This window comes from Calidris pugnax, unplaced genomic scaffold (assembly GCF_001431845.1).
Source record: "Calidris pugnax isolate Ruff unplaced genomic scaffold, ASM143184v1 scaffold38, whole genome shotgun sequence".
NCBI classification, from domain to species: Eukaryota; Metazoa; Chordata; class Aves; order Charadriiformes; family Scolopacidae; genus Calidris; species Calidris pugnax.
In genome coordinates, this window is record NW_015090995.1 from 18965477 (window position 1) to 18977182 (window position 11706).

The 11706-nt window shown below is 43.7% G+C and overlaps 1 protein-coding gene across 2 annotated transcripts in view; it reads left to right on the forward strand.

The window, feature by feature from the left end:
- Positions 1 to 10883, forward strand: part of FGF13 (fibroblast growth factor 13) — a 132243-nt gene extending 121360 nt beyond the window's left edge. For both annotated transcript variants that reach the window (XM_014955327.1, XM_014955328.1), the window contains exons 4-5: positions 8002 to 8200; positions 9447 to 10883. In XM_014955327.1, the coding sequence (XP_014810813.1) occupies positions 8002 to 8200; positions 9447 to 9583 (336 nt within the window). In that variant the 3' untranslated portion in view covers positions 9584 to 10883. The remainder of the gene's footprint in view (positions 1 to 8001; positions 8201 to 9446) is intronic.
- Positions 10884 to 11706: the final 823 nt, after the last annotated feature.

Below are 11706 nucleotides of genomic sequence, written 5' to 3' on the forward strand. Positions count from 1 at the left end.
TCATGGGGCTTATCATGCAATAAAACCTTTGGCTAGACATTGAGAAAGTTATTACAATCTTTTTTTTTTAACCCCAAACCCATGCTTACACCAATAAAGAAGATCTCTCTCCAAAGAGGGTTTAATTGCAGATTAATATATAGGCTTCCCTTTACAGATTTAGAAGCAGTAAGAGGACTTCCCTTTGTGTGAAACAATAAAAATTCAACATAATTAAAAAAACAGCTTCTAGGTAATAGCAGGATTGTATCACACAGATTTTCTCTGTCAGTGTGGTTTAGAGCCCTCAGACAACCTGATGGGCCCTTACTGCTTAATGCACCTTCCCAAGTTTCACAAAACAGGCAATGTTTAAAGAAATGTATTCATTCCATCATATTAGAGTTTCACTGATTTTGAACTAGGACTGGCAAGACTGGTGCCCTAAAGCCACAAAAAATAATAAAAAAAAAGTGTAGGTACAAGTATAGAAGGTATTAAAAAACTGATAGAGGACTTGATCATTCAGGAAATTGCAGAGGTTTTCCTGTCCCATGCTTCCAGCCTCATCAGGGATGCACGTGCTCAGGGCAGCTCAGCATTGATGAAGAAGAGAAGCATTTGGGGGCAAAGTGGACCTTCTCTCTTTCTTATTCACGTCAAGTAAATTACATCTCATAATTTTGTGGGCCGGATTAGGAAAGGGGCCTGTGTTTGACATCTGTGAGGTGTTCTCCTGGGCATCTTGCAGAACTTTTAAACCACATAGCAGGCTTTCTCTAACAGGATTAATTTCCTCTGCAGTAATCAGAGGAATGTCTTCCTTCTGTATGTATCACGCGTTAGTTCTCTTGCCCCAATTAAGGAGTGCTCCGGTTAATCAACACAGTCGTAGAAGTGAGGCATCACCAAAAGACAGGGGAACAATAATATGATCATGCGTAGTTCCCATCTCAATTAAATTTCAGCGTTGTTTACAGTCACTGAGCCTTTTTCCCTGGGGTCATCAGACAGTACATCCATTCCATGGGCAGAGCATGCTGAGAGGTGACGCACCACGCTTTAAATAGGTATTTATTGGTGTGCCTAGACGCCACTTCAAAATCTGGGCAAAGATGACTTGGACAAGTTTTCACAACTGAGTCACCGCTAGAGCTAGAAAAAGAGTAATGAACAAAACTTAAACCCTCGCGTCTCCATAATTAATATGTTTTCTGCTTCAGCTCGCTGCGTGCATTCTTTCCCCAAGTTTGTGCATTTGATTTGCTGTGCAAAGGAACAATATCAAGGGAATAATTACAGGATCTTTTCAATGCTGTTCTCCTAGATTCAGAGAATACCTTGTGACAACCTGAAATCTTACTCTGGAGATGCTGGGTATCCAGCTGCTTCCTTGGGTTCCATTTTACTCTTTCTGGAAGCTTTGGCCTAAATAAATTTACACACCCCTGACAGTTTGGGTTTCACTTGATAAACTCCTGCTGATTGCACTATCCCAGACAATTCCATCCTATGGAGTTGTTTGGAATCACCTTCCAGGAAAACTGTGCCTTTCCATCACTCCTGCCAGTAAATAGGTTTCCTGATGAAAGAATTTAGTGTATCTTTTCTATATCATTTTGATTTGTGTTTCTTCTTGACGTGGTCACATGGCTGGTACACGTGCCTTCAGATTGTAGCGAACTCAAGGGGAATTCCAGCCTTCCACAAATTCCTGCTCAGCAGTAGTTTTTGGTTCAAGCAGCAGTTAGTTCAGCTTTACAGCACCTCCTGAGGGCTGAGGGCTACCTACGATGTCCTTCTGAGAACCCACCTGGAACAGACCCAGCCAAAATGAAGCTCCTCACTGCACTGATCGAGCATCTTTCTTCAAAAGCCCACGCAGCTTTTGGATGAGCACGTCTTTCACTGTGACAACTGTTGTATACATCACAACTGCATGGTCAAACAGTCTTCCTAATTACAGTCCCACAAGACCTGTACGTATTCACATATTGAAATCGTGGGGACTCCTCCAAATAGGTGAATTTAAGCAACATGGACAATATTGTGGGATTGGAACCGATCTGTGGGAACTGCAATATATCTGATACAGAATAAATTCCTTCAAGATAATTTAAGTTTCCATTCCCATAGCAAACAGCTTTTGGGTGGCTTCACGAAGTACCGGTTTCTTTAGAGAGTCTTCTCACACTGGTGCTCTAAAAGCTGTTATTTCTGATAACGTTGAAGTATTCGCATCTTGTGCTGTTGATATCACTGCACATTACAGGGTGATGATCCAGAGGATACACCCCAGAACTTCACATGCCAAGATGGAGAAAATCAATCTCTGTTAATGAAAAAAGGCAGGCTCAGTGGTGCAGAAAATCACTACTCTGGAGCCTTAAAGAGGCTCCTTCAAAAATTCATGATTATAGAATGGAATCCTGGGCTACATTATAGTCCTGAAAGAGATCAGGATATGAAGGCAAAAAATCCAATTTTCATTAAGTGGAGAAAATAAAGAATAAATCCCATATGCAGACATAGTCATTGATCACATGTGGAACATTATATATGCTCAATATATAAGAACACTTTCTAAGTTTTCCCAAGCACCGAATACTTTTCCCAAATACTTTTCAAAGTTTGGTTTGTTTGGTTTTTTTCTTGTTGTTTATTCATTTTTCTACCCATCTGAGCAAAATTTGTGATTATTCTGGTCTACTGCTGTAGGGTAGCTGCAGGACATTCAAAATATAGTTATATATAGACATTTAACGGACTCAGTTTTGACCTGATGACTTAAACTTACTACTCCATGAAGTATTTGGTGATGTCCCCTGCTGATGGTATCCATAATGCAAATACATATGAAATAAATGGAAGAGAAGAAACATCTTTGCCCTTTTACGTGCACTGTGCCTACGTCCACCTTGATGAGAGGCTTCTATAATAAGACAGAAATTTGAAAGCAATAAGCACCTTTTTTAAAGCAGATTTCCCATTTTCTATGTATGGGAAGCCTGAATTCCTCTGTCATGATCATTTGGGGGCCAGAAGAAGTAATATTCAGTCCTGCAGTGTAGGTGGGTGTGATGGCTGATAATTTGGATGGTCCTTGGCTTTTGCACAATTAGAGCAGGAAGAATTCCAGCTTTGCTTTTACACTATTTTAGCTTTCAGGCTTGGCATATCCGTCATGCAGTATTTGTATAGGAGAGACTGGATTATTTTAGATGTAATCTAGTCAGCTGCCTGGAAATGCAGCCACTCTAAGTGTTTGCTACAAGGCCTTTTTACCAAATTATCATACACCAAATTATTCTTTTTCAATTATTTTTCACATATTTAATGCAGCTGCAGATCTATTCATGAAGAAACATTTCGGTAGTTCAGCTGATCAGCTCAAAACCAAGAAGAAGCTCCTGACAGTTCATCTTCTTGCTTACTTAAGCATGGCTGAGTCATGACTACAGTGAATCCAGCACTTTCTTTAACTTTTATTTATTCATTCATTCATTCATTCCCTCATTCATTGTTAGGGTGCATGTGTGAGGGGCTTGGGTGAGTGCGATTTACTGTCGTGTAGGTGCCATCATCCCTGACTTCTGAGGTAAGCTGAGATTGAAATACTATTTCACATAAATACCCCTTTTTCATCTTTTGCATAACAAGATACTCATAACATTGGGCTTCTCAGAACTCATTTGAATTATTTTCATTGCAGAGATGGACAAAGAGGACAGCTGAGGGACAGGAAAAAAATGGTCTTAGAATTCAATAATTATATTTATAAATTTTCAATAGGATTTGCTATATTAGCTGGAAAAGATTGGCTTTCATTGTGGCACTCAGCCCTCTCCCAGCTTCAACTCACACTTCCTCAGCACATTAGCAAAGAATTTGCCAGCAAAGATAACACAGTGGCCATTTTTGCACTTGCTGTTCTGCCCTGTATTTTGAATGATGTGCTGATGGAAGCCCTGTCCATACCCACTTGGGTTGGCACATGGACTTGCCAAGCTGAGAGAAGTACCTTTTAATTGTTATACCCCCAAAACAAGAGCACGGTTGCTAGCATTCCTCATTCAGAGCTTCCCTCTGCAGTTCCCTCTGCTGGAGAGGTGGGCCCAGGTGAACCTCATGAGGTTCAACAAGAGCAAATGCAAGGTTCTGCACCTGGGCCGGAACAATCCTCGCCACCAATACAAACTAGGGGGTGAGGTGTTGGAAAGCAGCCCTGAGGAAAGGGACTTGGGGGTTCTGGTGGACGAGAAGCTGGACATGAGCAGGCAGTGGGCAGCTGCAGCCCAGAAGGCCAATCCCATCCTGGGCTACATCAAAAGAAGCGTTGCCAGCAGGTCCAGAGAGGTGATTCTGCCACTTTACTCTGCTCTGGTGAGACCTCACCTGGAGTATTGTGTGCAGGTCTGGAGCCCTCAATATAAGAAGGATATAGACCTGATGGAGAGGGTCCAGAGGAGGGCTACAAGGATGATCAGGGGGATGGAGCACCTCTGCTACAAGGACAGGCTGAAGGAGCTGGGGTTGTTCAGCCTGGAGAAGAGGAGGCTCCGGGGAGACCTAATAGCAGCCTTCCAGTACCTGAAGGGAGCCTACAGGAAGGCCGGGGAGAACCTGTTTAGAAAGGCCTGTAGTGACAGGACGAGGGGAAATGGCTTCAAGCTGGAGGGGAACAGATTTAGATTGGAGATTAGGAGGGGGTTCTGCACTGTGAGGGTAGTGGAGCACTGGAACAGGTTGCCCAGGGAGGTGGTTGAGGCCCCATCCCTGGAGATATTCAAGGAGAGGCTCGACGAGGCCCTGGGCAACCTGGTCTAGTTGGAGGTGTCCCTGCTGACTGCGGGGGGGTCGGACTAGATGACCCTTGGAGGTCCCTTCCGGCCTGGGAAATTCTATGATTCTCCTCCCTGATTCTATTTTTAATGAGTGGGAAGGACACGCGTTGGGTTGAACTCAAGGCAAGTGATGGGTGGGAACAAACACTTGCAAAAGGTAAGCAGCTGCTTAGCATTCAGGAGCAAGCAGAGCACTGCAGCTTCTGCAAACCACTCACGTGGGACCAGCTTTGATTTGGCAAGGAGGATGGATGCCTTTCCCACCATGCAGCACCTTTCTGAAGCTGCAGCCGTAGCCGAGGAATTAAGCAGATGTCAGTCAAGAGAAAGCCTGTGCCAAGGCAGTCAGGTGAATGAGGTGGGTCTGCTTTTGGTGCCCAAAAAATTGGGGGGGAATTTGACATGGTAAGTGAGCACGTTATAGAAAGGTGTCTGCTTCTGTGTCCCACTGTTTGTCTTGAGAATCACAGAATGGTGGGGGTTGGAAGGGACCTTTGGAGATCATCTAGTCCAACCCCCCCTGCTAAAGCAGGGTCACCCAGAGACAGGAATGCATCCAGGTGGGTTTGGGATATCTCCAGAGCCTTTCTGGACTGCCTATTCCAGGGCTCTGGCACCCTCAAAGTCAAGAAGTTTTTACTCATGTTGAGAAGGAATTTCCCGTGTTCCAGTTTGTGCCCGTTGCCCCTTGTCCTGTCACCGGGCACCGCTGAGAAGATCCTGACCCCATCCTCTTGCTACCTGCCCTTTAGATATTGCTAAGCATTGATGAGGTCCCCTCTGAGTCTTCTCTTCCCCAGGCTGAGCAGTCCCAGTGCTCTCAGCCTTTTCTCATCAGAGAGATGCTCCATTCTCTGACCATCTTTGTAGCCTCAGCTGGACTCTCTCCAGTTGTTCCTGGTCTTTTTGAACTGGGGGCCCATTTCTCCAGATGTGGCATCACCAGGGCAGAGCAGAGGGGGAGGATGACCACCCCCAACCTGCTGGCCACGCTCTTTTGAATACACCCCAAGAGAGCATTGGCTGTCTTGGCCACAAGGGCACATTGTGGCTACCAGGACACATTGCTGGCTCATGGGCAACTTGTTGTCCACCAGGACTCCCAAGTTCCACCCTGAAGAGCTGCTCTCCTGCAAGTCAACCCTTAGAAATCACTGTCATGGCAGTTTTTGCTGACCTGCAGAGCTGCTCTCCTGCAAGTCAACTCCTAGAAATCACTGTCATGGCAGTTTTTGCTGAATCGTGAGATGCTCCAGGGAGGAGACTGCTGTCTGTGATGCTCATGGGGGATTGCTGGTGTGCACCATCACCACAGCTTGGTATCACAAGCCTCCCAGCCAAGGGACTAATCAGGGGTGAAGGAGTTTTTAGAGTCTTTTTCTCTGTTTCCCCACTGTTTCTCTCCCTCTGCTTCAAGGGACTCTGCTGCCTGTTGGCTCCTGCTGCTCGTGCCGAGGTTAACTTGCCGCCTAAGGGAGCCAGAGTAAATGTTGTGGTTGTGTTTGCAATCTGACCCTCTGCCGCTGTGTACAAGCAGCCTTTTTGTACCCGAAACAGCTCCAAATTACTGTACATAAACCATAATCTTCCGGTGGGAGCACTGTAGTTTTCCATTTTGCTGCTAATTGGATGATACACATGCAGTAGTCTTTGTTAACATGGCTAGCGCTGGGCAGGGTACAGTGATGGAAGGCTTTTATTTAGAAATCCTGCAAAAATGCAGTGACTGTCCCCGCTTGACAGCAATTGAAACCAATCGTCAATTAACTAAATAACAGCCAATTAGCTTGAAGAAAAAAAAAAAAAGAAGAAAATTGCTTACTTCACATTCTTTGTTGAAGCAAACGCCAGTCAGAGGATGGGAGGTTTTTTCTTTCTCCTATGAGAAGATGAAATGGCAAAAGAAGTGGAGAAAATGCACAGTGGTGGTTTTTTTTTAAATACCCTCTTTTTCTCACACAAGAATATTTGAGAAACTAAATAAGAACATCTTAAGCTCCTGAGACGTTTAATTTCCTTTCATTTTTTTTAAACTCAAAATTACGATCATTATGCGAGCACAGTTTTTCCTCCTTCCTTTCACGCCGCTGTAGAGCAGCTCCACTGAAGGCATCTGCCTTCACAAGGAAGGACCAGCAAACAGCTGCCACCACAGGACTGTGACATTAACATCTGCGTCACCAGACCAAGCCCTTCCTCTTTCATATTTTATGGATTTTCAGGGGTCTGTAGGTGAGATGTGGTCAGAACTTGGAATGTTAAAAATGCTGAAGCACCCAGAGTCCTTAAGATGCAGCTGGATGGTGGTGTCAGGGCTGGTGTTTTGGACCTGGATCCTTCCAAGACCGGTGTTTCATGTCCATACCCTTTTTTGAATCTGGGAAATAGGACCAAAAGATATTGATTGAATCAAGACCATTGTGCAGGGGAAAAAAGAAACAAAGAAAAAGCCTCTCTCTTGGATTATTGCTCGTTATTTTAACTGTTAGCCCAACACCATGTCCCCAAAAGCAGCAGTGCAACTCAACATGAAGATTAAAGCTTGATCCTATATGCTTTCAGCTGTGGCACCATTTAACTCTTGCCAGTCCCAGAGCAGAGGCTAATGTCTGCGTGGGACAGCTGGGCTTTCAGTGGATGATAAGCTGGGCAGAGAAAGAGCATAGATCAGACCAAAAAGGCAGCTGCTACGAGCTAATGTAATATTGCTGGGTTAGTAAGAGAGGATACCATTTACTCATGGCATCCTGGCTTTGAATTTTAATCGCACTTTCCTCCTAAGCAGTTAAGGCCAGGAGTTAATGCACAAAGGCATTATGTGGCCTCGTTTCTGGCCTGTGGGGCTGGCCCACAGCTGGTCCCTTGGGGCTGGCACCAGGGCTGTGTCTGCCTCGTATCCATTACTTACATCGATCGATAATTCTTCACTTAGACTTTTTACTCGGTGTCCAAAAGGATTTTATTATGCTACTTCGAGCCGCTCACAGCGTCATTTCACGGGTTTCAAATTGTGTTACTCTTTTGTTAATACTTTTTAGGCCCCGTGTTTCATAATTGGATAGTGGAGGGTGAGAGGTATGTCTTTTAACCGTGGGGGAAAGCAATGAATATTGGATGTTCTTTCATTAACTGATGTGAGATTCAGCAGTGCACATATTGATCTGTTGCTCTCTTACAGGAACATTTTACACCTGAATGCAAGTTCAAAGAATCAGTATTTGAAAACTACTATGTGACGTATTCTTCAATGATCTACAGACAGCAACAGTCCGGCCGGGGTTGGTATTTGGGTCTTAACAAAGAAGGGGAAATAATGAAAGGAAACCACGTGAAGAAAAATAAACCTGCAGCACACTTTCTTCCAAAACCATTAAAAGGTAATTGCCTGGGTTTGTTCCATCTACCTGAACTGACATTGTCTTGTGTCAGAGATGTTTAATATCTGTGCATACATATTTGAAGGGTTCAGCTACTTATAGAACAGGAGTATAATGTTCTGTAACACACTGTTAATGTAGCCAGAGCTGCTTTTCTTAGGTTCCTCTACGTTATCTCTGCATTTCTCTAATCTAACCAAATACACATATTAGTTTCTTTGTGCCCAAAGTCCACAGTGTCTCCATTATAGATAACAAAGGCTTTATCTGCAAAGGCTCAAACATCTGCTCGTGGGCCATCAGTGACTTGCTGTATGGCTTGTCAATCTGCACTTTATGATACAAGATGTTTGTTTATGTCTTTTGGCCTGAGATAAAACTCTAATGTGCGGTGCCGCAATTAATGTGACATTAAAGGTATGTGATGGTAATAATATCAGCATGTATTATTAAAGGCAGTGTGGCATACATATACTGCTCTGTATTGAAAGCCAGGACCTAGACTCACCCCAGTTAACTGAAGGATCTGAGACTCTTTGGTCCATGCAGAGGGAGATCTCCATCAATTTATGGAGGTGATCCTTTTCTCCAGAAGAGCTACCTTCCATATGCTTCTTCTTTAAGAGGAACCTTAAAGCTGCCTACTTCTGAGTTATGCTCTTAGGTAGCTGTTTAAGGCAGTGTCATTTCAAAATCAGAGAGGATATTTCAAAGGTGCATAGCCCTGGGTGGATGCTGGACTAGTTTGGCAGCCTACATTTAGGACTAGGCGTTAGTAACAACTGATGCCAAGGTTGATCCTCGCTTCCAATGTGTGTGAAAACAAAGGAAATAGAAGACTGAAATTCCATTTTCGCACCCACCTGTTTAGGCCACACATAGAAGTAGCAGGTCAAATCACAGCTGTCGGCAGTGCTATGTCACCATTAATAAGGAAATGTTGATTTATATGAGCTGAGGTCTATCTTGCAGAGTTGTAAGCGCAGGGGGTAGGAGGGGGTGATTTAACTGGGAGAGGGAGGGAGCTGTGGTTTTTCCCTTCTCTAAAATGTCATTGAAGAGGACCTCAGAGGTTCTTAGGCAGTGTTTGAAGTAGAAGAGGTCTCCTCGCTATGTTTCTTTTATTTGCTCCTGACATTGCACGTTGCTGAATGAAAAATCCCAACATTTCACTGCCAGACTTTGCCCCCGCAGACCGAGTGGCCCGTAACGCATGCTGACGTCCCACCTCTCTTTTGCTTTGCAGTGGCCATGTACAAAGAGCCTTCTCTCCACGATCTCACAGAGTTCTCAAGATCTGGAAGTGGGACCCCGACAAAGAGCAGAAGCGTTTCAGGAGTGCTAAATGGGGGTAAATCCATGAGCCAAAACGAGTCAACGTAGCCAGGTTCAGGCAAGCCAAGTGCTCTCTAAACAGAACCTTACCTCTGGATGCAGTTGAATTCTTACTAGCAGTCTTTCATCCAAACGTTCAATTGCCCAGGACAAGCCACCGAACTTGCATAGGTCACTCGTTTATCAGCCATTAGATCTACTGGTTGTCAAAGGATATACCCCAATAATGTAGAATATGCTTGTGCATATCACAAGGCACTTGGATAGCCAGCAAACATACCTGCGGAATAAATCTCGGAGAAGAAATGTCCAGCTCTTTCTCTCTCTCTCTTTTTCTCTCTCTCTTTCTCTCTCTCTCCTATGCTTTGTGGAATACGAAACAAAAACATTTCACAGCATTCACTGCTGATAAGAATTTGCTTTCCAACTCAGAAAAAAAGACCACTTTTGCTCTTCAAAAGGAAATTTTAATGCTTGTATGTTTTATAGGGGCAAACAAAAAACAAATATGTAAACTCTGTTGTTTCCTTAGCTTACCGTTTTATATCTAAGGCTTGATAAAAAAATGTATCCTTTAATTTGGAATAGTGCAACTTTTTGATTTCTGAACTCCAATGGGTCTTTAAAGCTATGTCTTTAAAAAAATAATTAAAAAATCAGGGTTGGAACTGAGAGTTGGTGTCTCAGGCTCAAGCAAACAGTGTTCTTGTGGTTTTAAACACAATGAAATATAAATTTTTATAGATTTGTAGTTTCTGGTAAAGTTCTTGTGCTAACCCCAGTCTGTAGGAACTGAGTTGTTTTGTTATCCCAAGTGGAAGTTAACAGAAAGGGATAAAATTATCCTCCAGTGTAGATTTCTCTTAATTCCATTTTGTGTGTCATGTTAAACTATTGTTGTGGCTTCTTTTCTAAAGACAGAAACTGTGGAATTAAGGTGACTTAATTTTTTTATAAGAAACGTCTTATTTGTAAAAGTCCTTCTTTCACTGTAACGGGCACGTGAATATTGTGTAGGAGGAAGCGTTAGGACAGGTTACCCCTAAACAACATATACTTATACATGCTATTGGAAACAATTGTTTAAAAAAAAAAAAAATGTAGTTAGGTTTCCATTTAGGTCATCATGTCTGTTGCATGGGAGAAAGTTGGAATATTGGCATAGAGTTGCATGATGTGTAAGATTTTGTGCATTAATCATCGTTGGATTCTGTGCTCCAAAACTGACATAGTTCTGTACAGGCAGCTTTCTGCCTCGTACGAAAAGAGTTGTTTATTATTTGTTGTATACACAACCATGCACTGAATAAACTATTTATATTAAGATGTACTTTTTAAAAAAAAAAAAGCTTGTTTGATTATATATGATGTACATCCATGATTAATTTCAAGGGAAAGGGCCGGCAGTTAAATTATGAGACTGTAATTAATGTTCCAAAACGTTTCTATGTGATGGGTTATTCCCCTGTAATGCCGTACGCTATCCAAACGAGAACGTGTCGTTTCTTTTCGGATATTGTTAGAACTGGTCTCACGTGCCCAGCCGAGATACTCAAAACAGAGTGAGGATTAAGTGCCACAAAGTCTTGGTGACGGCCCCTCTGCCGCGCGCTGCCGGAGCCCCAGCGAGTCGCGCTCCTCCGCTTTTGAGCTTCTCCAGCTTCTCCGTGTCTTGCCCTCCCCGTTAGGTGCCCCTTCGTGCAGCCACCTCGCAGCACACCTCCCCACAGCCCAGGGGGTCCCCAAGGGAAGTCACGCACTGCTTGGCACCTTGAGGATGCTCGGAGGTTGCTGGGCATCACGGCAGGTTCCCTTTAGGGGCCAGCTTTACCTGGTCTAGGAGGCAAAAAGGTTCTTATGGCTCCTGCCTTTGTGCCCGTGCTCTGGAGGGAAAATGGCCCTCTCCAAAAACATCAGTGAGAACTTGCCTCGTCTATAACATCCAGGCAGCTCTGACAGGTGAGCTTCACTCATCAAGGTGGTTCAAAAAGTCCTAGGAGGAAGAAGTTTTCATCATGGGTGGCAGAAGAACCATGTCTGGAGGGGAATAACTGAAATGGAGGCAAAAAGCTACCTATAAATGTCAGCCTGAAATTAAAATCAGATACTCTGCTGTCTACTTTCTGTGCCTCCCAATTGACCAAGTTGGAATTAGACCTCAGACTAGGCTG